Source organism: Phoenix dactylifera, chromosome 11, assembly GCF_009389715.1.
Source record: "Phoenix dactylifera cultivar Barhee BC4 chromosome 11, palm_55x_up_171113_PBpolish2nd_filt_p, whole genome shotgun sequence".
Taxonomy (NCBI): domain Eukaryota; kingdom Viridiplantae; phylum Streptophyta; class Magnoliopsida; order Arecales; family Arecaceae; genus Phoenix; species Phoenix dactylifera.
In genome coordinates this window covers 13,441,371-13,467,450 of record NC_052402.1, presented here as the reverse complement: position 1 = coordinate 13,467,450, position 26,080 = coordinate 13,441,371, and the positions used below count along the sequence as shown (strand labels likewise).

The 26,080-nt window shown below is 41.0% G+C and overlaps 2 protein-coding genes across 3 annotated transcripts; one reads left to right on the top strand and one right to left on the bottom strand.

Annotated features, from left to right (window-relative positions):
- Positions 1–6,181: 6,181 nt before the first annotated feature.
- LOC103722025 (chaperone protein ClpB1) lies at positions 6,182–11,215 on the bottom strand. The gene is made up of 7 exons (XM_039131689.1): positions 9,917–11,215; positions 9,360–9,541; positions 8,944–9,225; positions 8,515–8,855; positions 8,139–8,418; positions 7,849–8,046; positions 6,182–7,750 (listed from the first exon to the last, which is right to left on the bottom strand). Exons 1-7 carry the CDS (start codon positions 11,073–11,075, stop codon positions 7,448–7,450), a joined length of 2,745 nt encoding a protein of 914 aa, XP_038987617.1. The 5' UTR covers positions 11,076–11,215; the 3' UTR covers positions 6,182–7,447.
- Positions 11,216–15,599: 4,384 nt separating this feature from the next.
- LOC103722020 (protein unc-13 homolog) lies at positions 15,600–25,987 on the top strand. Of its 2 annotated transcripts, XR_606399.4 has the most exons (6): positions 15,840–16,361; positions 19,833–20,702; positions 21,108–21,563; positions 23,593–23,782; positions 23,865–25,232; positions 25,376–25,987. XR_606399.4 is itself a non-coding variant. In XM_008812435.4 (5 exons), exons 1-5 carry the CDS (start codon positions 15,840–15,842, stop codon positions 24,785–24,787), a joined length of 2,961 nt encoding a protein of 986 aa, XP_008810657.2. In that variant the 5' UTR covers positions 15,600–15,839; the 3' UTR covers positions 24,788–25,346. The 2 variants fall into 2 exon arrangements, 1 of the variants encoding a protein (XP_008810657.2); XM_008812435.4 differs by lacking the exon at positions 25,376–25,987 and having other exon boundaries at positions 15,600–16,361; positions 23,865–25,346.
- Positions 25,988–26,080: the final 93 nt, after the last annotated feature.

Below are 26,080 nucleotides of genomic sequence, written 5' to 3'. Positions count from 1 at the left end.
ATGGGCCATTATGGAGATTTTTTTTTTTCGAACACCTTGATTATTATAGAAGTTAATATAGGGGTTAGTTGTTTCGATGTGCAACATGTGTAATTTTAATGAAGGAGAAAGTATTGTTTATGGCACCATAGATAAATCGCGTTAAAATATTTGCAATCAGTTTTTCCTTATGTTATAAAAGAAAAAAATCCCTTTTCTTGTTAAGTAGTTTGATAATACTAGAGAAAAGTGTTTACTCAAACAAAGTAAATTATTAATATTTGTTCAGTTAATCAAACTGCATGGGATAGTTTAAACAGGCGATGCTTTCTAGAGCATTGTAAAGACCAGAAATTGGGCCCGTTCTTGGGCCCAATGAACTGAAGTCGGCAATGGATGCCGACTTCAGTCTATTCATCGTGGTCTTCCCACGATGAACCCGCCGGCCGAATGGCCAGCGGGATCTCCGCACACCACCCCCCCCCTCTTCCCTCTTCCCTCTCCCCTCTTCCCTCTTCCCTCTCCCTCTCTATCTCTCTCTCTCCCTCTCTTTCTCTTCTCTGAGAGCCCCATTCCTCCTCTTTCCCTTCCTTGAGAGCCGCTGCCGCCGCCGGAGCCGCCGCCGCTGCCGGAGCCGCCATCGCCGCCGGAAAACCACGCCGACGACTAGAGGTGAGAAAGGCAACCTATTTATTGTTTTTTTTTGGGGATTTAAGGGGAGAGAAAAGAGGGATGACAACCGGTTTTCATCCCCTATTTTTGGAAAATTTTTAATGGGATTCGGCCGGCCGACGGTGGCCGGCCGGGGTCAATCCGGCCGAAACGAGTTCAGCCGGAGGTGGGTGAACGGGGGCCGGGCTTCCAGCCCCGGTCTCCCTCTCTTTCCTCCCTTTTCTTCCTCCCTCTCTCTCCTTCTTCTCTTCTTCTTTCCTTCCGTCGCCTGTGACCGTGGGGTGACCGACGGCGGCTGGCCGAGCGCCGCCGCCGAGGGCCACGGTCGGCCGCCGAGGGCCGACCGGAGCCACCAGCCACCCCCCCCCCCCCCCCTTCTTCCTTTCTTCTTCTTCTCTCCTTCTTCTTCCTCTTCTCCTTCTTCTTCTTCTTCTTCTTCTTCTTCCGGCTGGGTGTTTTCCTTGCATCGTTTTTCGTGCCCTATTGGTGTCTCAAACCACACAAATGAACTTTGGGTGTTTCCCTTGCATCAATTTCCGTGCTCTGTTGGTGTCACAAACCAGACGCAAATGAACTTTGATTTGATTGAACCATCTTCTGACTGTGGATTTGGTCTAGACTTGGATTGGTCTAATTTGAGTGTAATCTGGTTTGTTAAGCTTGATCTAATCTGGGCTGATCAGAGCTGGTTTGGTGTGGGCCGGTTTGATCTAGATCTGTAATGTGGTTTGGTTCAATTGGGCCTAATCTGGGTTGGGCTGAGTTGAACCTAATTGGATCTGTGGGCTGGGTTGGTTTGGGCCCGAAATCTGATTTGGACCTGATACCTGGTTTGGTTCAATTGGGCCTGATCTGTTTTGGGCTACAATTGACTTGGGTTTAAAGGGTTCTGATTTTAGGGTCTATGTTTGATCTTAGGGGCCCATTCTTGGATCCATAAACTTAGGAGTTTAAGGGTTTGAAAAATTGTTTAAATTATGTTTCTTAGTTAATTAAATAATTAATATTTATGTTTAACCAGGGGTCCGTGATATCTGTGGCAGGGATTTTTAAGCGATCCCAGGTAGGTAACCTTGCTCAAAGTATGATTTACATGTATTATGCATATGTGTATGATTATTTCCAGCATATTGATATGTTTTATATTTCTTGGCATCATTATTATTTAAAAGCATGTTTTTGACTGGAAATCGATCATCTGAAAATCTATTATGTAGATATTGGTTTTGAAAACTTATGTTTATATTAAGTTTGATTGTTGGAAATTGTGGATGTGATTTTGGAGACCGCGTGACTATTGTCTAGGATTCCCGCCAATGGGGTGGAAACGTTGGCCCTGTCGACTTATATGAGGAACTAGTTCCGACACTATGGGGTGTTTTGGCTCTGCGGAGCATGCTCTGAGGAGCAGAGATTGGGCACCCTGGGGTGCAGCACTGCGGTGCAGGGCTCCATTAGGAGCAGAGTGTTGACACTTCGGTGTGACCATGCCACTGGGTGATGTGGCCGTAGTCATGCGGTTTGATCTGTGGATTATGTTATGCGTGATATGATAGACGGAGATGGTATATATATATATTACTTGAGTATCGGATTGGTTTGCGGATCATCATATTTATTTTGTGCACATGACCTGTAGTTACATTGCATATGCTTTAATACATGTTATCGTGACTTTATGCATGTTGTTACCTACTGAGCTGTTGTAGCTCATACCTGTTTTTGACATAATTGCAGGAGATGATTGATGGGGGATTCGGGAGGAGAGGACTTATGACAATGGACATAGATAGATTTAGATTCATTTTGTCATAAGTAATTGATCTTGTAAATAAATGTTATCAACTTTATTTGAGACATTTGAAATTGAATTATTGATTTGATTATCATAAATGATAGATTTTTAGTATTGATATTGTGATCTGATGTTGTGACTTGAGTGTCTGATTATTCAGCCTTGCACGCCCGTGCGGTCCGCCGTGCGGGTGTGCGGCGTCTGGCGCGTCCCGGGCCTAGGTTCGGGTTCGGGGCGTGACAAGCATAGTCACATTTACTCTCTCACCAGTCTTGAGTTTTTCAGAGGACTTCCTTTTTTCAGTTATTAACCAGTTCTTCAAAGATTAATTGCTGTACATCCATCAAATTCCTCCAGAGACTAGCTTCTGAAAAGACATGCATGAGGAAACTATATCATACAAAAGTGGAGATCATTTTACCCCCCTCCAGTTAGGACCTTCTGCAGCCCAGAAGAAAATCCCCATGGTTTGGTTGCATGGTACATGAATCATTGGCTACGTCACTGGTGCAGCTGCCAGCCTTCATTAGATACAGAACAACGTGCATTGTATATGATACTTGATCTTACTCTTTATACCATGACTGCCCTTTTGGGTTTTTTTACCTTATTATCTATTTGCCGAAGAGGTTCATTCCCCTCACTCATGAAACGATAAAGGAAGGAGGACCCTTGATTTGAGCCCGATTCCAAACGAGCAAAATTTGAAGAGGCAACAACAACTCCATCTAATCCAGTTGCTCCAGAACTCATCCCAGAGGCCGCTCCAGAACTCGTCCCTGAGCCTGAGGCTGCCCATGGCGAAGAACTGGAGACGGTCGCTTCGCCAGACTTTGACGCCCTCGATAAAATGAGGGAGGGACCCACAAGCAGACTGTCCTTTGGCATATTAAAACTTACTGTTCCGAAGTATTGGCTTGTAGAAGATTGAGTGCCAAAGGAAGCCAAGTCCAATCGGGGTTAAAACAAACAAGCTGATTCTATGGTTAAGGTAAAAACTACATCATAGCTCCTAAATAACATGATAAGAGAGAAAAATTATGTATGTATCCATACTCGCAACCCAAGGAATCCAATCAGAAATGGCAGAAAATTTTGTGAAAGACCTACTTAGTCTCAACAAATAGCGGTTCCATTGACCATCTTCCAACTCAAAAAAATTCTCGAAATTTTCTCAAATCACTCACTAAAAGATGCCTCGACCCTTCTTCATACAGATAGACTCGCCGTTGTAGCCCTCCTACCATGAGATGGATCGGACATTTATATTTTCCTTGCCGATCCACTTGAGTGGGAACTTTCAAACTGCTTGGTTATGATAGAAATTCAATACAACAACTTTGAATTTCTGAATGAAGCATTTCTACCAGTTACCGCGTATCATAGTTCTATTTGGAGAATAGTAATTATGCTTACAAATATCCAACAGAACCCTGTCATGAGAGTATCAGTGGATGCTTCCAATATGGCGAAGAAAAATGGGTGGTCAGATTTTAATTGCTAGAGGAATCAAAGTAAAATTTTAATCGCTCTTCATTTTGCTAGAGATGATAAGGAGTACCATTCTGCCATGCATCTTGCAAAATCAGAATAAAAAGATGTTTCAGCTCATTCTTTAAACTACTCATCTCACTCCAGCTATCCAATAGCTTGATATCCTCATTTGATGCCAATAGGAACCAAGTTTCCCTTTCTAAAAATTTAAGACCCGAAGATTAATGTGTTATGCCCCCAGCCCAACACCCAGGTCGGCTACATAATACGGCCACTTACTCTCTAGAATAAAGCCCTAGAGAATATGCAATACTTGAAAATTTATTACAACCTTAATATTATTGGATAATAATAATATCAATTCATAACAAATAACAAAATTGGTATAATTACAAAACTTAATAATCCAACTAGTATCACTGGTAGTCTAACCATTCATCCTTTCATCCGTGATCCCAACCATAGCTAAGTACCAAGCAACCTGCAACTCTGAAAAAAAAAGGGAAGAGGTAATGTGAACTTTACAGCCCAGTAAGAATTCTCACACATCCACACCAACACAATAATATAAGTTTGAAAATAACAAGAAATCGTTTCGCACATGAAATCACAAACCGACTATAAATAATGCTCGAATAAACAGTAAACATATATACATCAAATATTTATAAGAATCCAACCATTTAAGAGTGATAAATTATACGGGATCTCATAAATCTTTAATAGTGTTTTCAAGCAGCTTTTCATTCCATCCTTTTTTAACTTGCTCTAGATCCAAGATCAATTATCTTTTCGACTTTAGGCCAAATCTCGATTACATTTTCCACACGTGATTGGGCAATCAATAGGTACCATATTTTTTGCTTGTAACGGACAATCGATGGTGCCACATTTTTAGCTTATGACGTGGCAATCGATAATAACAAGATCAGCCCAGAGTCCTTATTCATCTAATCAATTTCACATCCACATATCAATTCTTTTTATTTCCGATTTTAGATTAACCACGGTCACATTTTTCGCTTGTGACGGGGCAATTGATAAGTGTTATATTTTCTGCTCGTGACGAGGTAATCAATATAATATAGTTAGTCTAAAACACCACATCCATTAGTCCGATTATACAAATGTAATTTATATTCATATATGCATCTATCATACTATCAATCACATGGATACATAATAAAATGGTTTAATACAAAAATCCTTAGTACAAAATATCTATAAACATGCAGGCGCTTGTACATGAATTCTTACTTCTACATCGACAACCTGGACAAACTAGTCACCTGTCCACACTGCAATTTATGAACCAGAGAGTGTAGAACCCTGCTCGACGTTGATTGTTCTCCTACAAAACCAAATTAATATATAAAAAATCATCCAGGCTGACCGACAATCAGAATTCTCTACTAATTAGTAAGAGGTCCACTACCATATAGCAACTTAGGACTGCCCACCGAGTCTCTTCCGCCAAATTTTTTTTTGAATCAACTAGAGAGAGAAAAGATCAAGATAAAGAGAGAAAAGAGGAAGAAAGAAGAGAGAAAAACAAGAAGAGATAAGCACTAGAGATAAGAGAAGGAGAAGAAGAAGAGAGCTATGAGGTCCTCTTTCTCTCCCTCTCCTTCTCGAAACGTAAGAAGGTGCTCGGCGGCAGCGGCCGCTTGCGGTCAGCGACCCCCTGCGGCTGACGACCTATGAAGGTGCCGGCGGTGTACCACGCTCGACAACGGCCGGCAAAAACAAAATAAAAGGAGCATCAAAACAAGGAAACCCTGTTAAGGTGATGGTGGTGGCCCAAAACGAGAAAAAAAGAAAGAAAGGAAGCTGGACAACCTTACCTTGTCTCCAGTGAAGTCTCCCCGCTGGATCAACGACGAATCCTAAGAGTTCGTTTGCAATAATAAACACGAAAATATCACACTCTATTTGAGGGATTTCGAAGACCAATTCTAAAGGAGAGGGATGAGTCTTTTTTTATGGATGAAAGCCAAGGCTCAATATGGAAGGATTGGCCTCTTTCGACTCCTTTCGGTGAGATTGGAGGACTAAGTCGAACTCCGAATAAAAATCCTCTTCTTCCTCTTCCACGTGCAAGCCGCGTGAGTTCTTAGTCATGCTGGGCTTGTGGCCCAATTAGGTGCGGACCGGTCAATGAACTGAGTCTCACATAATATTTTTGAGAGGCTGTTGATGCAATAAATAAAAAGCTTAGACTCACAAACATTCTTGCACAGGTTCAAGCATAAGGGAGCGCTTTGTGCAAAGAATACCAAATCCGCCCCACTTAAAACCTCAAATTACATGGTCCGTGACTGGGATGGCCCTTTTTTTAATTTAAAGTTTCATATTTTTGAGCTTTAATGCTATATCAGCTTTTGCACCATTTTACACCCTCTGACAGCTGCCAAGGACGTTAACTGACATTAGCTTTATGAAACCAAATTTCCAACAGAGATATCACTCCAACTCATAATTTCAGCCTCTACGATTAAGCATGTGTACCTGAGGGTCACGACTTGTTTCTGCCAGAACCTACAAATACTCATTTCATCACCCTGTGCTTGTTATTCTTGCTTTCCGTCTGGCACTCAGTATTTATGGTCACTCATCCATCTTAGGCACCATGCCTATGCTGAGCATATTTATGTAGTGGTCATGCCACTGCTAACCACCATAAACGAACCCGCTGTTCCTCTGTTTTCACGTCTGAAACATCATTTCCAGGCTAACTGCATAATTTTCTCTTTCTGCCACCTCAGTGCCATGTACGCATTACCCCAGATTGTTTGCACAGGGACTTCTGAATAATTTTTCCTCATCAAATTAATCACTTGCGTTCCTTCACCGTCCGCTCCTCGCAATACCATGAATCCACTCCTCGCAATACCGTCGTTCATGGCTGTTGGACCGTGTGTACAGTGCTTGCCACAACTGAGATCAGATTTGGCAAAGGCACAATCCCTGAAGTTCCAGGCCCGCTGCTGCCATTCAGGACTGCTATACAGTTTGCACAAAGTTAATTTCTTGCCAAACCCGAGACTAGACTGGGCCATAGCACAATCCTTGAAGATCCAAGTCAAAATCGCTCAGTCGAACCCATTCACCTTTCTTCAGCAAATGTCTCTGAAGATCTGTGTCCTGTGCCATCTGTCCTATTCACAATACAGTTCGCAAATGAACAAGCTTACAAAACCAAAGAAACTATCCCCAAGAGAATAAAAATCTAAACCCTATGATGAGATGGCACTCGAGCAGACAACGTCAACAAACAAGATGACACATTGGTAAGCGTACTGAAAATTTTCTTTCCAAACTATACGCGAACAAAACGTTCTACTTGCATCGACTTGCCATCCCAAAGCTAAGAGGTTTATCCCACAGTTTGATCAAGAAGTCTAAAAGAGTCACGGTGCATAACAAAAAAAAATAAAAAAAAAAATCAGATCTGTCTCTTAAGACTGTTTTTAAAAACCAAACCTTTCCCATCTACGTAGCTCGCACCTACTCGTCGTCCATGTCGGCATCCTCCTCATCAGCCATTATTTTCATCTTCTTCACTGCCTGGGCTGCATCACTCCTGACCACCCCATGAGGGATCTCAATCAGGATGTCAGACTTCTGCCCCGTAGCAGCATTCACAAGCCCTCCATTTTTCTCCACCCTATACGTCAGCTCTTTCTTCCCCACAGCTGCATCAATGTACACAGTGGAGTTCTCATCAATCTCTTCTTGTATGAGCATCTTGGACAGTTGAGTCACCACTCTCTTCTCTAGCCATCTCCTGATCGGTCTGGCACCAAATACCTGAAAAGCCACAGACACCACAATCCATCAGTACCTGATTCCCCTATAAAACAGCAACTATAAGTCCATGGATGAAAGAATTGAAATGCCTTATTTACCGGATCATATGATTCAGCTAGGACAACATCCAAAGCAGCATCTGATACAGCTAGAGCAATGCCCCTTTCTGCAAGACGGACAGCAACATCCTTCATCTGAAGCCTGGCGACCTTCCTAAGTTGCTTGTGTGATAGAGGGTCAAAGATCACTATCTCATCTAACCGATTAAGCAGCTCTGGCCTGAAATATCTCCTCACCTACAAAATATGGTGAAACAATCTGTCAAGCATTGAAATCAATATCAAACATCACAGCTCAAAACAGGAAACAGAATCACTCAATTGCAAACCTCCAGCATGACTCGTTCTCGCGCAATCTGCATCGAAGATTGGCCCACCATTCCTGCAAGGAGGTGCTCTGCACCAAGATTTGAAGTCATGATAATTACTGTATTGGTGAAGTCAACTGTCCGTCCTTGGCCATCAGTTAATCTACCATCATCAAGGACTTGAAGAAGGGTATTGAACACAGCAACATGTGCTTTCTCCACCTCATCAAACAAGATGACACTGTATGGCCTCCTCCTCACAGCCTCTGTCAGCTGTCCACCCTCCTCATGGCCAACATATCTGAAAATCCGCAATGTAAGCATCAAAATATAGTAGCAATGATAACGAAGAAATTTAGTGTTAACCAAACGGAAAAAAAAAAAAAAAAAACCTTACCCTGGTGGTGCACCAATGAGTCGGGCAACCGAATGCTGCTCCATGTACTCTGACATATCAATGCGGATCAGGAGGTTCTCATCATCAAAGAGTTGCTCAGCAAGAGCTTTGGCAAGCTCTGTTTTACCAACACCGGTGGGACCTAAGAAGAGGAAGGAGCCTGTAGGTTGCTGTGGCCGACCAAGACCAGCCCTTGACCTCAACACAGCCTCCGCCACCGCATCAACTGCCTGGTCCTGGCCAACAACTCTCTTGTGTAACCTCTCTCCGAGGCCAATCAGCCTTTCCTTCTCATTTTGGCCCAGCCTGGTTACTGGAATGCCAGTCCATCGGCTCACGACCTGAACCATACTCATAGTCAGCAAACGATACAAAAACACCATAACAACTCTCATTTCAGAGCCATCAACACACTCTCAATGCACGTACCTCTGCAATCTGTTCAGGCCCAACTGTTTCAGTTAACATCAAGTTCTCATCAGTATCCCCTTCAAGCCTTGCAATAGCTGCATCAATCTCTTGCAAGGCTCCATAACGTAGGTCCGCAACACGGGCCAAATCCATTCTCCGCTCTGCCTCCTGCAGAGTAAAGAGAAGCTCCTCACGGCGATGCTTCAATCTTCGAATCTCATCAACTCTTTCCTTCTCCTTCCTGTACTTCATCATCAGTGGTTGCAGCTTATCCCTCAGATCATCCAGTTCCTTCCTAACCTGAAGTTAGCCATCAACACATCCACCTTGTTAGGGGACTCATCAATGGCATCTAAACAGACATATCCTCTAGAGAGGGAGGAAAAGTCTGCAGAGTTAACAATAGAGTTAGCTCTATGGAAAGACCCACCCACCTCTAACAGCCTGGCTTTGCTTGCTTTATCCTTCTCCTTCTCGAGCGCATGCAATTCGACCTCCAATTGAATTCTCTTCCTTTCCAAGTTATCAATTTCCTCTGGCTGGCTATCAAGCTGCACCCTCACATTAGCACAAGCCTCATCAACCAGATCAATGGCCTTATCAGGCAGGTGTCGGCCTTCACAGAGCAATAAAAAAGCAATCCTCAAAACCAAAGTCATAGCCACAATAATTGAACTCTATGTATTCAAAAGACTAAATTTTGCAAATCCTAGAGCTAGAGAAGACAGAAAAAACAGCAGAAGAAAACGATCCTTCCAACTAAATTCATAATGAGAATAATTCTGCTTCAAATGAATTTGAAAGATCACATTTTTGCAACGCCAGGAAACTAAATCTAGAAGACAAAAAAAGGAGTAGAATTAGGAGGAAAAAAAAAACCCCTCAAAATTGAAGTCATAATGAGAACGGCTTCGCTATATTATATCGAAACGATCAGAAAGACTAATTTTTTTGCAATGCCGTAAACTAGGAGGAGGAATACTCAGTTTACCAGTAATATATCGGGCTGAGAGCTGGGCGGCGACCACAAGAGCCCGGTCCTGAATCCGAACACCATGGTGCCCCTCGTACTTCTCCTTCAACCCTCGAAGTATGCTGATGGTGTCTGCCACACTGGGCTCAGCCACATAGACTTGCTGGAACCTTCGTTCAAAGGCAGCATCTTTCTCCACGTACTTCCTATACTCCTCCAGCGTCGTCGCTCCAATGCACCGAAGCTGCCCTCTAGCAAGCATCGGTTTGAATAGATTCGCAGCATCCATGGAGCCCTCACCGCGTCCAGCGCCAAGCACGAGGTGGATCTCATCGATGAAGAGGATGACCTTGCCTTCAGCCTCCTCGACCTCCTTGAGCACAGCCTTGAGTCGCTCCTCGAATTCACCCCGATACTTCGCGCCCGCAACGAGGGCGCCCATGTCAAGAGCCACGAGTCGAACATCTAGTAGGTTACTCGGGACGTCACCCCTCACAATCCTCTGGGCGAGGCCCTCCACGACAGCCGTCTTGCCGACGCCGGGCTCGCCGATGAGGACGGGATTGTTCTTGGTCCGGCGCGAGAGAATTCGGATTACGCGGCGGATCTCCTCGTCCCGGCCGATCACCGGGTCGAGCTTCCCCGCCTGTTCGACCAAATCCCGGCCGTAGGTCTTGAGCGCCTGAAAGTTGGTGTCGCCAGAAGCGCTCTCCACCTTCTTGCCCTCCTTCCCCCGAATCTTTTCGACCTCGGAGCGTACGCGGGCGGCGCTGACGCCGGCCTCCTTGAGGCAGTCGGAGATCTGGGAGTCCTCGAGGAGGCCGAGAATGAGCTGGTCGACGGCGAGGTGGGTGTCGCCGTGGCTCTTCTGGGAGGACTGGGCGCGGCGGAAGACCTTGATGAGCGAGGTGGAAGCCGGGACCTCGTCCGGCGGCGGGTGCTGGGAGGGGATCTTCTTGAGGGCGCGGTTGAGGACGCTCTCTACCGAGGCGACGGTGGAGTCGCCGGCGCCGCCGGATGCGTTGGAGATGGCCTGCCGGAAGAGGCCACCGGCGTCGCCGATGAGGGCGATGGCAAGGTGAAGGGGGGTGATCTGGGCGTGGCCGTTGTTGATGGCGAGCTCATGGGCGGCGACGATGGTCTCGTTGGTCTTGTGGGTGTACTTATCCGGATTCATGGCTTAAAGAGAACAATAGTCTTGGATTGGGTCGGGATAGCAGCAGCAGTAATAGCCTTTCTCTTGTTATGAGCGGAGGAAGGGGGGGAAGAGAGTGTATAAAGGAGGGGAGAGGAAGGACTGCGACTATACTGGAAGGTTCTTGAGAGTGCGAGAAGGCCGGAGAATTCTGGGCCTCGGCAGACGGGAGGGCACTTGATGCGGAGGCGGTATTTCGTTCTGATGCTGCCACCTGTACTGGTAGTATATTAGATGGCATTGATTTCTCCTGTTTTGCTGTGGGTTCGTTGGGCTGGTCCTCAAGCGAGCGGGAAGTGTCTTGCATTCTCCGATCTCACCTCCTGGTTTGATGTAGCGGTGTAAAAAAAAAAATTGATGGTGCGAATCCAATGATCCCTTCCATTTATATTAATTTTTTAAAAAATTGATTTGATACCAATTTGAGAGGCACTGAATTTTTTTTAAAAATATAATTTTATTTTTTTAAAAAAAATCAGCTTTAGTTTTTTTCTTAAAAGAAAATATATATTCAAGGCTAATGAATACGCTCCTCCCCTTCTCCTTCTCTCTCTCTCTCTGTATATAAAAATTACGGGAAAGCCGAAATAACAGAGTAAAACATGATTGATTTGTATGTTGGCATAAATTTACCTTGCACGAAATAATAGAGTAAAGCAAGATGACCTGATTTGTTATGTATGTGCTGCTGGAAATTGGATCTGGGAGTGGCCACCGGCTGAGGAGAAGGAGCTCTGGTGCGGGTGATACGTCAACGGGCTGTGTCCTCCAGGAGACCTGCAAAAAGCCGGTGGCCGGGGTTCCCGGCACCGGCTCTCCAATGCTTAAGTCAGAGAGGGCTTTTGTGGAGAAAAAGAGAGATTGCATGCAAGATCAAAAGTCTAAATCAGAATTTCCTTCAAGAAGAAGAAGTTCCCCTTTTATAGGAGGGATACAGGATTATCTGTAATGTGACTGGGCGAATTAATGAGTTATCGTCATGATTGGGCGTGATCGTGTGAATTAATGAGTTGCCGTGGATGGCCTGAGATTTTGAGTAAGCTGGAGGTCCGTGGAGATCGTGCGCATTTAATTGTTGACAGTCGCTCAAACGGAGATCACGGGATTAGATCCCGGGAGAGAAGAAGAGGAGCTTGACTTCCGGTGGAGTGGAGAGGTCTGCTTCATTTTTTGACTGTATTTTCTTCGGATTTAAGGTCGATTAAGGCTGCTGGACTATGAGCTCTGAGGTCGGGCACCGCGAGGTTGGGCACCGTAGCGTCCGTCATCACGTGCTGGCGATGCATCCACGTGCTTCGGGGCAACCATTTTCCCTCCAATAGTATGGATAATATATAGCACATAAATTTATCTATGCATCGATTAATGTGCATCGTATATTAATTTATGATGAATTAACAAAACTCGACATGGCAAATGTTATGTCATCCCATGATTCAATTAGATACCTGCCCTTCAGACTTGTGTTGGTAAGAGACTCCTTTCCCTTCTTGCAAGTGAAAGGGAAAGCCTTTGCCTGGATCTATGATATAACTCGTAAGTTCCCTTAATACAAGGGCATGAACTTGTGAGACAGTATAGAGAAGCCAGAGAACATTCAAATAAGAGTACAGTGTAAGTTAGATATCTACTTAACAACAAACCAACCAAACTAATCCAAACATTGAAGACTCAGCTTGCTACATAGCTCATTCAAGTCATCTAATTAAAATTCATGCGGATCTAGATTTGCTTATCCTACGATTTTGTCTGACAGGCAGATGGACCCAAACTGAACTGGGCTTGCAAGAATATGAACATACTTTGGGCCTAGCTTAAGAATTGGCCCGTCTAGATAACCCGCAACCGGTTAAACACATATACTTGACAAACTGTAATAACTCAGGATTTCATCCCAAAAAAACTAGCTGAATTTTTTTTCTTTTAGTTCTATATAAATATGCAAAATCTTTTCAACGAATAATCGATATGGCATTAAACATATGTCTATATGGGTCCTCGTACAACCTCTAATAGAGCAGGCTCAAATTGTCAAAACGTGGCTCAGCTTGGCCTTTTGCAATATGAAATAACATCTACCTTAAGGGATAGTGTTAGATGATTCAAAGCATTGCCTATGTGTCATGTCCAAAAAAAGACATGGCATGCAGAGAGAACTTTCAGTCTCAAATATTATATACTTCACCAACTCCAAAATATTATATTCTTCTTGACATTGCATTAAGAGAAAATCACATCGATACTATTCTTCTCTTTCTTGTTGTGGGCACAAGTGTGAACTTGGTGTTGGCTAGTTCTAATAGCCGGTTAACAGACTAATGTTTAGATGATCAAGCCACAAATATGAGTTGCCCATTCACCTAATTCAAGATGTACATGCGCCGAGCACACGATTTCTATCAACAGCAGATGCGCCCTCTTGGCACCCATCATGCTTTCCTCTAGCTTCAGAGCAGTAGATTCAAGTTTTGCTTTGTTGGTTAGTACTAGTGCATACCGGCTGTTCCATACTATATTGATACTAAATTGGTACATGATATAGAAGATATGTTAACATTTGGTACATCGAATTGGCTCTCATATCGAGCGTAGCAATATTATAATAAAATGATTTTCTAAAATGATTTTCTTATGGGATCAGGTAAGGATGAACCTTGAGCAGATTCTTCCTCTCTTTTAAATAGCTCATGAGGGCCATTTTAGGCAAGCTCCTCGCTTCTCCTTGATTACTACCCATTATATTGTGAGACTTTATTTTGGCCCTCTTACATCTCTCTGTCCTGAACGTATGTCTCAATTAGAGAGCCAACCATGCAAAGTATTTAAAGAAAGATAAAAGAAAGAAGGCAAGGCAATAGAATCAATTTGTCAGGTTTCACTGGATTAGACTAATATGATTATGTTCTTCACCTTTACCACGGGTTCCATTTTATATATTTGTTTAGTATCAATTCATGGCTGTTGTCAAACACCAGTCATGGTTGTGTATCATCCAAGGATAGGGTGGTATGGAATAATTTAACCAACAGCAACCACCGCCGGCCAAGGCCAGAGTGTTTAATATTTTGCGCACCTTTGGCCATGAGTGAGTTCGCTATCCAAATCACCATCAAGGGGCATGTAGGGCTTATTTGGTTCGCAGGAAGTATTTTTTCTTCTAAAAATATAATTTTTGAAAAATAAATTTTCAGGATGAGGATGCCTAAGAAAGTACTTTTAGCATGTTTGGTTGACTATGAGAAAGTGACAAATTTTCAAAATGCTTGTGTTTGGTTGGCCATCCACTTTTCTGAAAAAGTTATGTATAATTCCTATTATGCCCTTAATAAAAATTAGGTCTTTAATGCCTCTTTAATGCTTCTTTAATGCTGAAGGGTCTTTTTGGAAAACAATAAAAATGGAGTGATTTCCGCCTCATGGGAAAGTAACTTTTCCATGAAACGTGAGAATCATAATCCCATGAAAATACAACTTTTCCATCTCTCTCCTTTGAAAACTCTAACCAAACAATAGACATCTCATTACTTTTCCGTTGACCACAATTTTCCTCCTTTTTTTCCCACGAACCAAACGAGCCCATAGTCTTTGTAATGATAAAATATAATAATTACAAAAATGATAAAATTAATATATAATGATAATAATTATAATATTTTATACTTTTATTACTGTATTATACTATAAATATAATATTATATTACATTATATCATATATATTATGTTATATTATTATGCTATAGTATATAATATTAAATTACTATATTATAATAATATAATATTATACTACATTAATATTATACTATATTATACATTTATATATTAATATATATCATATTTTACTATACTCTATTGTATAATAACATGCAATATCTTTTATGGTTATTTTGTCATACCAAAAGTACTTTCTCAGTTTGTTTACCAAACACACATTAAAATTACACAATACTTTATAAATGTAGTTACCAAACAACAAATCGCTTTTTATAAAATTTTTACTTCCAAAGGCTCTATTTTTTAAAACTCTACTGCGAACAGCTCTCCGAAACGGAGTATGGTAATTATGAAAACACCTCTCACCAATTCCACAAGCTTGAGTTACTGGATTCTATTCCTTTCCCTAATTACCTCTACTTATAGCTTGCATCTATCTGCCTCCATAGTTAGACACGCATGTCTAAAACTGTAATGTTATTATTGGCGTGTTCATCAACAGTGTGTTCATGAAACTCTCCTATCTGCCTCCATAGTTAGACACGCATGTCTAAAACTGTAATGTTATTATTGGCGTGTTCATCAACAGTGTGTTCATGAAACTCTCATCTAACCTCTATGCAAAAAACTTTGCTACAGCATCCCCTACAGTAACAATCACAGAAAAATAAAAAGAAAAGCAAAAGAAAAGAAAAGAAAAAATCAACATCCAGTTCTGCTGTCCTCCAGCTCTCATCTTTCTTGTCTTTTTCTTTTCTCTCTCATCCCCACCCCCTCCCTCTCCCTCTATTCCCTTCTCTCTCTCTCTCTAAAGCTTCTATGAACCCCCTTCTCTCTCTCAGCCCCCACCACCATCCTCCGTGAGACCATGACCCATCCTTTCCTCCTATTCTACTCCTCCTAGTTCTCTTTTGCACAGTTCAATATATTTGGAAAAGCTCTCTCTCTCTCTCTCTCTCTGAGCAACGAGTGGAGAAGCGAAGGGAAAAAGAAAAAGAGAGAGAATCTCAAAAGGCCCCCCATATACCGGCGCAGATGGCTCGGCTGTTTAGAGACCGAGGAACCCTAGGGGACTTCAAGCGGGAGACGGACAGCAACTCCATGCGGCTCTCGTCCTCGGCCGCGATGACAGCCGCCGATCTCGCCTCCCCCTACGGCCAATTGGGCCGCGCATTCTCCGATCCGGAGCTCCGCGACACCGCCTACGAGATCTTCGTCGCCGCCTGCCGCTCCACCGGCAGCAGGCCCCTCACCTACATTCCCCAGTCCGAACGCACCCCGCCCTCCGCCGACCGCGTGCTGTCCTCGCCGGCGTCCTCGTCGCCGCTCTCGTCCTCGTCGTCGCTCCAGCGCTCGCTCACCTCGACGGCGGCCAGCAAGATGAAGAAGGCCCTCGGGATCAAGTCCTCGAAGAAGAGCCCTGGCAAGGAGATCAGCCCGGCCAAGGGCTCCAAGCGCCCGGTGACCGTCGGCGAGCTGATGAGGATCCAGATGGGGATCTCCGAGAAGGCGGACTCCCGGATCCGGCGGGGACTGCTCCGGGTTGCCGCGAGTCAGGTCAGCTCCTGAATTTTTTAGGGTTTATGGTTCACCTATTATCTTCCCTTTCTCTGTTTCTTTTGTATAATTATGTAAAATAATGCTTGATATCTCGTAGAAAGTTATCTGAATTCTTTAATAAAGAAGATCATTTATAAAAGAGATATTTTTTTTCTTGTATTTCATTAAATTTCCAAATTAGCTTTGCTGCAGAGTTTAATCAGTGGAGTTATTACCAGTCTTGATAATATCTTTTAACATGCATTTTATTTTATTTTATTGACTCTCGTAGTTATATACTTCGCCTTGCAGTTAAATTTGAGCTGCTGGTTAATTATTCCTTCACTATCAAGTATCCATTTTACCTGATTCTATGTAGGTTATTTTTTCCTTAAAATTCTTATTCATGCTATATCTTTCAGGGATAAATTACTAAAGAAGATAAATTGGAATTTAAGGATTGGATCAAATAAAATGTAAGATCAAATGATCAATTGTATTGAAAAGGTAACTAAAGATGTTTTAGGAGAGTCAAAGGGAAACGAATATAGGAGTAAAAAACTTGGTGTTGGAATAATGAGATACAAGGACAATTAGAATAAAATTGATGCGCTTCAGATAATGGCGAAAAGAAAATAATCATGGAAATTTTATAAGATATAAGGAAGCTAAAAAAGATGTGAAAATGTTAATAAGTAAGGCTAAGTATGTAGTGCATGATAATTTGTATGATAGATTGATTCAAAAGGTAAGAATAAAATTCATAAAATAGCTAAAGCTGGAGAAGAAGGGTAAGCCATGGCACAATGGTAAAGGTTGCTCAATTATAATCTGAAGGTCAAAGTTCATAACACGGAAACAACCTCTCTGCACGTAGGGGTAAGACCGCGTATATCGACCCTTCCCAGATCATGCAACGATGGGAGCCTCGTGCATTGGGCAACCTTTTTTAGCTAAAGCTAGAGAGAGGAAGTCTAATGATGTTAACAAAGCTAGATGCATGAAAAATAAGGATAATAGGATATTAATAAAAGATGGAGATATTATTTTGAAGAATTGTTAAATAAAGATTCTATTGAAAATTGAAGAAGCAAAATTAGGAAGGAGTCAAGGTTCTATCTGTATGATTCCTAAAAGCGAAGAAGAGATTTTTTTTTCTTATGAAAAGTATAAAAAAGGTAAGATATGAGGGCCAGATGGAACATCTATTGGAGTTTGAAAAATCATAGGAGATATTGCTTATATTGACTTACAAAATTATTTAATAAAATCTTAAAAACCAAGAAAATATCATATGATTGGACGGGAAGTATTGTAGCATCCATCTATAAGAATTAAGATTATGTACAAAATTATTTTAATTATGGAGGAATTAACCTTATGAGTCATGATATAAAATTATGAGAAATGGTAATTGAACAAAGATTAGGAAAAATAACAATTGTTTCAAAGAACCAATTTGGATTTATACCTGAAACATAAAAAACGAAGGCCCTTTTTTTACATAAATAACGGATGTCTTCATTGACTTAGAAAAAGTTTATGGTAGTGTACCGATAGTAATTTGGTGGGCTTTAAGAAGGAATAGTGTATATAAATGATAGATTGAAATAATTGAGGATATGTATGCTATAATATTGACAAGTGTTAGAAGTTGCTGCGGTACAACAAGTGTATTTCCAGTTATTGTAGGCTTGCATCAAAAAATGGTACTAAGCTCATATAATATTCAAGAACTTAATTATGGATGGACTTATTGCTAATATTCAAGAAGATATACCGTGGTGTATATTATTTGCAGACAATATAGTGTTGATTGGTGAACAGAAAACTGTATTAAATACTAAATTGAACTTATGGAGTAAAACTTTAGAGGATAGGGGTTTAAAGATTAGTAGAATAGAGACAGATTATATGGAGTATAAATTTAGTGAGAATGGAAATGAAGACCAATTAAGATTGATGATCAAGAGATATTTCAAAGTGACTATTTCATTATTGAGGATCTATTATACAAAAAAAAAAGGAAGATAGTTAAAGATTCATGTAATAGAGTTAGAGCTAGCTGGATGAAGTGTTGAGATGTATTGAGAATATTATGTGATAGATGCGTATCCTGAAGACTCAAAAAAATTATAGAACAACTATAAGGCCTGCCATGTTGTATGGCTCAGCGTATTAGGTAATAAGGAAAATACATGAAAACAAGTTGGCCATAACAGAAATGAAAATGTTAAGATGGATGTGTGGTAAAATTAGAAAAGGTAAAATAAAAAATAAATATGTTAGAGTAGCTGTAGGAGTTACACAACTGAAAGGTAGCGTAATAGAAGATCAATCGAGATCAAGATATATACTCGGTACCGGGCCTCATATCGATGCCATTTTGACATTGTGTCGGTACGCCTGGTATGGGGTCGGTTCGGCATATCGAATGTCGGTACATCCCTTATATCGTGTTCCGATACCAAACCGGTACAGTACACCCTGTACCGTCTAGTTCAGTATGGTATGGCATACCTTGATCGAGATGGTATGTACATGAACAATGAAGTTTTGATGAACCTTTAATAATGAGAGGTAACTTGGTTTGGGTTGAAAGTGGTAAAAAAAAGAGGAGAAGATCTAACGTGATATAGATGAAGGTGTGAGGAAGGATATGAGAAACTTGGAATAACATTAGATGTGTACATGGCAAATATGGATCCATAAAGTCCACCCAAATAGTTAGGAAAAGGCTACAGCCTACATGGTTATAGTTATGTTCTTATTCATGACCTAAATTAATTATTTGTAGGCTTTGATTAATCTTATCTGTGGTGGTCAAGGTGCAAATCCTTTTCGGGAGTCCCTCTAATTTTTTTACAATAAAGCAATCTTCTGTTGATCACTGATTTTCTATTTTTTTGAAATCCTAGTGTTGATGTTTATCCCACATCAATCATATTAGTGCAGTGAGTCTTAACTCAGTTTATATCACATACCTTGCAGCTGACTTACAGTTGAGTGGTAATTGGGCTTGTGAACTGTAAACAGAATCTTGTGATGCTATGTTATTAAAGGTTTCGACAGTTTTGTCCAGTGTTGCCATCAAAATAAGGTGTTATTCCATCAGTCTACATATTGAGATGCTAATACTCTGAGTTTGTTCCACTCAAGTTTGGTCTCTTGTCATAACTCAAGTTTAACCTGTCTGTATAATTCTTTGTAATAAAATGTCACTTAGATTGCGTATACTTGCCTTTTTGAAATACCGAGATCCCTGGGCATGGTAATGCAATACTAAATTGCCATGACAATTCTGGGTATCATCATTGGATCATGTGAATCTAGTGTTCCTATTTAAAGAACTGCATTACTTGAATGCATGGAGCATCCATGCAAGCAATATAACAAAATGTTGTTTTTCAATATATTACATCACACAGAGAAAAGAAAAAAGAGATTGGGTTTTGATTGGGGTGTTTTCTTCTCTTCCCCTAATAACAGCTTGGGAGACGCATGGAATCCATGGTTTTGCCACTAGAGTTATTGCAGCAGTTCAAGGTTTCAGACTTTGCTGATCAACAAGAATATGAAGCCTGGCAGCTTAGAAACTTGAAGATTCTTGAGGCTGGATTACTCGTACACCCTTTTCGTCCATTAGGGAAATCAGATGTTGCCGCGCAGCGACTAAGACAGATCATACATGGAGCTTCAGAGGGGCCACTCGAAACTGGAAAAAATTCAGAGTCAATGCAGGTTCTACGCAGTGCCGTGATGGCCCTTGCTTGCCGAACTTCTGATGGATCTGTTTCAGAGACATGCCATTGGGCAGATGGTTTTCCACTGAATCTCCATCTGTACCAAATGCTGCTAGAAGCTTGTTTTGATAACAGTGAGGACGGATCAATAATCGATGAAATTGATGAGGTTCTAGAGTTGATAAAGAAGACTTGGACTATCCTGGGGATAAATCAGATGCATCATAATCTCTGCTTTACCTGGGCTTTATTTCACCGTTTTGTTACAACTGGCCAAGTAGACATTGATCTACTGTTTGCAGCTGATACTCAGCTAGCTGAAGTTGCAAAGGATGCCAAAGCAACAAAAGATTCAGCTTATTCTAAGATATTGAGTTCAACATTGAGCTCGATAATGGGATGGACAGAGAAGAGACTTCTTGCTTACCATGATACCTTCAATCCTAGTAATATTGAATCTATGCAAAGTATTGTTTCTTTAGGAGTATCAGCTGCCAAGATACTAATGGAAGATATTTCACAAGAGTATCGCCGTAAGAGGAGAGAAGAAACTGATGTAGCTCGTAGCAGGATTGATACCTATATTCGATCCTCACTCCGTACTGCTTTTGCTCAGGTAACTCACCTTTAACTGCCAAATTAAACTCCTAACGGCCCTGTTTAGTTCCATCTATTTTACTATTTATACATGTTTTCTCGATTCTTAGAAGAGTGGATTAAAATTTTACCAGTCAATTCTTTTTAAGCCAAAGAAATTCTTATGTTCATCATCTTGTTAAAGGTTAAGATTATTTTACTCTAAATCAATAATAAAAAATGAATTATGCCGGCTAGGTCATCAATATTAGTTCCTGGAGGAATACTGGTACTCATATATTTGTGGAATTATTTATATTTATTGATTGTGGACTGCATACTGTACATATATAGAAATGGGTTTATTCCTTTGAATGGGTTATATTATATTGGATGTTTTATATCGCTGCCGACCCATTTGGTGATAATCATTTCTTTGATGCAGAGAATGGAACAAGCAGACTCAAGCAGGCGATCATCAAAAAATCAGAGTACTCCCACTCCAGTTCTTGCCATCCTTGCAAAGGACATTGGTGATCTAGCAAGCAAGGAAAAAACACTATTCAGTCCTATATTGAAGAAATGGCATCCTCTATCTGCAGGTGTTGCTGTTGCTACCCTTCATTCATGTTATGGTAATGAACTTAAGCAGTTTATATCTGGTGTCACGGAACTGACACCAGACACAGTCCAAGTGCTTAAAGCTGCAGACAAATTAGAGAAAGATCTTGTACACATTGCTGTTGAAGATTCCGTTGATAGTGATGATGGTGGTAAGTCATTAATCCGTGAGATGCCTCCTTATGAAGCTGAATCTGCGATTGCCAATCTTGTGAAAACATGGATAAAGACAAGAGTAGACAGATTGAAGGAGTGGGTTGACCGGAACTTGCAGCAAGAGGTTTGATTCTGTTGCTTATATTTGTACTTTCCGTACTTAGTGGGCATTTGCAAATGCATACTTTTTATACATATCATCTGACCTGCTAGTTGCCTTCAAAATTTTCTGCCTCTATTCTTTCGTTACTTTTTTCACACATAGAAAGCATTATTTCTATACATGACATCTGACTGGAGGTTGCCTTTAAACTTAATCACAGTTTGTTTCCTTTAAACTTAATTGCAGGATTCCTAATGTTCTCAGGATTATCCATTAGGTATGCAATATAACAGCATGAATAATCCTTGCAATGCTATTTATTTCATATTATTTGTGATTTAAAATGATTAAAATGTAGAAATATTCAAATCATATGCTGGAGTTTATTTCATAATTATCTCTAAAAAGAATCAGCATTTTTATAATATAAAAAAACTATTATTGGATAAATTATTTGGGATATTTTAGATTTTGTTAGTCAGCATAAAATATAAATGAAGGTGAATTGGTCTTGTGACTATCACCATCAACTTTTATGAGTTCTCATATGGCCTTTTGAAAGGGCTCCATGTTTGCCTGATAATCTATGAAGGTTCTTGTTGCACTTTAAGATGTATGTGTGATTACTTTTATAATTACTGGCAAGCGGCATGGCGTGGTGATGCTGAAAGAAGGTATTTTAGCTGCCTCCTTTAGTACATATCATGGAATTGCAAAAAAGAATGGTGGTGTATGGCAAAGTCTCAATGATCTTGCTTCTGCCTTAAACTGATGTCATGATCATGTCGAGATTTCTAGTACCCTCTTCATCCGGAAGGCCTACCTTGCAAAGAGAGCTCCCATCAAACTATGGTCTTAGTCTGGACAATATTAGCAGATACCACTGTCGAATGAACTTATAATGAAATAGGCTGTCTGACTTGCATCCATTAAAGTTCCAAGTAAATGATTGTTTTGAGGTGGTCGATAAGAGAATTAACTAGGAAAGCTAATCGTTTTCATTTTTATTACACCATCTCAAGGATAGGTCAAGCCCAATGCTTAACCTGTGCTTGGAACATAATTCTTGACCTTGACAAAAACTCCATCCTTAATTTTCCCCAGCCTTGTATCTAAGATTGATGGCCATTTAGCCAACAACTATATGATTGAACTAATCCAGCTAGTCTAGTGGCCCGGCTGTGGTGTATGACAAAGTAAAAAGTTGGCTGTTAGAGTTTGAAGGAGGGAGAAAGCGAAATTAGCATCAGCATGACTTTAGATGTTGATGATGATTCCAGATAGAAAAAGAGGTGTTTATTCTTTTTGCTGCTGTAGGCAGCTACAGTTTCAAGATTTTCACTTTGATGATTTTTCCTAGTTCTGCCTTTATAAATAAAAAAAAGGACTTTGGATTGCACTTTGCCCATTATGTTCTGGGGCTGACTCTTTTTTTGTATGTTTTCTAGATTGAAATTTTATTTTTGAATTTGGGACACATTGTGAAATTTGATTTTAAGTTGGATCCAAGCTTTTGGATCTCCTGGATTCCTGTATGGTCATGGTCATGATTCTTTGCCGCACTTCTAAGTTGATCTCTCCCACCCCCCACCCCCCAAAAAAATCTTTTGATGATAATATCATTTTATTCAGTTCTATTACCTGCTTGTTAGATTCCTTGACACTATGTTTGTTGTCCATCCTTATAGCGAACACATGCAAAATAATTTCCTGTTCATGGCAGCAGCTTGTATTTCCATTGTGTTGTGATCCAGTTAACTTCTTCTGTGATGGTTGTATCCAACTCACTTCATTGTCTTGAGACATATTTGTCATGAAACTTGATCTACATTTCACCCCATAAGAGACATCTATGAGTGTGTTGTCTCCAATAAATGTTGCTTGTACATGGGCCTTTGGCATCACCCTGTGGCTTTATTTTCCATTCTGTATGCCGGTATGCCATCTTCAGTGATAGGTAACCTTGTGTGGGGAGCCATTCCTGCTGCTAGGTCATATCATTACCTTTAGGAGATATAATTTTCCAATATTTTTTTATCACTTTCTATAGGTTTGGAACCCAAGGGCAAATAGAGAGAATTGTGCTCCTTCTGCAGTTGAAGTTCTACGAATAGTTGATGAGACCTTAGATGCCTTCTTTCAACTGCCTATACCAATGCACCCAGCCTTACTTCCAGACTTGATGATTGGACTTGACAGAAGTCTGCAACATTACATATCCAAGGCAAAGTCCGGCTGTGGTAAGTTTGAAGAAACCTGAAACTGGACTACTTTGTGAGGTGTCATTTTAATTTTGTCAGTAATTCAACTTTCAATTTCTAGGAACACGAAATACTTTTATCCCTGCACTGCCAGCATTAACCAGGTGCGAGGTTGGTTCAAAATTGTGGAAGAAAAAAGAGAAATCACACACCTTACAGAAAAGGAGATCACAAGTTGGATCGACGAATGGAGATAACTCTCCTGGTTTGCCACAGCTATGTGTACGTATGAATACGCTTCACCATATCCGAATAGAGCTGGATAATCTGGAGAAGAAAATAAGGACTTGTTTAAGAAATGTTGAATCTGCCCAAGCAGATATGTCAAATGGATTGGACGTCAAGTTTGAGATTTCTCTAGCTGCTTGTCAAGAAGGGATTCAGCAACTGTGCGAGGCAACGGCATACAAGGTGATCTTCCATGATCTAAGTCATGTTCTGTGGGATGGCTTATATGTTGGGGAGACTTCTGCTTCAAGAATAGATCCTCTACTGAAAGAACTTGACCCTACTCTTGAGATGATATCGACCACTGTGCATGGCAGAGTGCGAAATCGAGTGATAACTGCACTAATGAAAGCTTCTTTTGATGGGTTTTTGCTAGTGCTTCTGGCGGGTGGCCCATTGCGTGCTTTCTCTTGCCGAGATTCTCAGATAATAGAGGAGGATTTCGGGTCTCTCAAAGACTTGTACTTGGCTGATGGTGATGGGTTGCCAGGGGAGTTGGTTGAGAAGGCTTCAACCCAAGTGAGAAATGTGCTACCTCTATTCCGCACGAATACAGAAAGCCTTATTGAGCGGTTCAAATGTATGATAGCTGAGACATATGGTTCAGCAGCCAAATCCAGGTATCCATTACCGCCTACTTCGGGGAATTGGAGCCCGACTGAGGCCAATACGATTTTGCGTGTTTTGTGCTATAGGAATGATGAAGCTGCCACAAGGTTTCTTAAGAAAACTTATAACTTCCCCAAAAAGCTGTGACATCTTGAAGTGAAATGGCAGATCAGTCAGTAATTGTCTGGAAGACTTGCTTGTCGGCACTCTCTATATCTATGTTATCAGCCTTGATAATATTCTCAAGCTGTGGTGGTTCTGGTTGTGACATGTGTACCATATTACAAATATTTTAAAGCAGTTCAACGGAATTGCCTTCTCGGCTAATGCTTGCTGCGCCACATTGCTGTCAGGACTTTCTGAGGCAGGTTTCATTCAGTGTAATTTGACTTACCAAATGAGCATCGGTTCAGTTTGTGAGTAGATATGTCGGGTCTAAGGTGGATGGGCATCCTACCATTCTTTGATGGCATCAGGATCTTATGGAGGTTAAGATGTTACACTTGCCACCTTTAGAAGCATTCTTTGGTTTAGTTGGAGCTTTTGGGTTTCTTCATTATATTCTTCCGTTTCTAATCTGGTCCTTTACTAGGTATTGTATTCTTGTGAAAAGTTGGAGATCTCTTGTGAAGTAGTTACTTGATAACCTTTTTGCTGCTTAATATCTTATATATATCAAGAGATTTATAGTTTGTATTGGTTGAAAGTTACTGTATCCTCTCTTTTTTTTTTCAGTTTGTGCAAGGTGTTGGAGCTGCGACTGTATATTCTTCTGCTGGGTGTGGAGTTCTCCGACCATCCTTTATGTTTGGAACCTAGCTTTACAGGTTAAGCACGAGTTTCCTGTTGACATATGCTGATCTGACTATTATTACTCGAGGAAGTCCTGGTTGGTATTAGTACCTAAGTCGTTTGATCAATTACCCCTGTTAAGCAATGTCCTGCAAATGTTGCCTTTCCTGTGTTGTCTCCATGAGTGTGGCACTGGAGTATTTATCCAAGTATCTCCAATTTGTCCGTAGATTTGGCAAGTCACGTTTCTCCCGGGGGGTCTGTCTTGGGCGATCAAAGAGGAACAGGTGCGGTAGTGTAGGCAAAGCAAAGAACAAACAGAGATAGGGCTGCCAGAAAGGGTCCATAAATGCATAGTTTTTGTAGCTTGGGGAGCACTCGTACACTATCATCATAGTCCAGAATGTCTTTGGTGTCCTTCAGTTCTGTTGGTCCTCCGCTCTCTTTTCAGCTTTCCTCCAATTTTATGCAATTATGCAAATTAGTCTAGTGGCAATATATAAGAATTTAAACTTACCCTACTCTGGAAGGTTGCTCTATTTATCAACCTGTGCACATATGAGACTAATCAAACTGTTGTTCCAACCGATAAGGTTATTGGGCTACCAGACTGCAAGGGGTAGATTAATTGATCGTTGGCTATGTGAT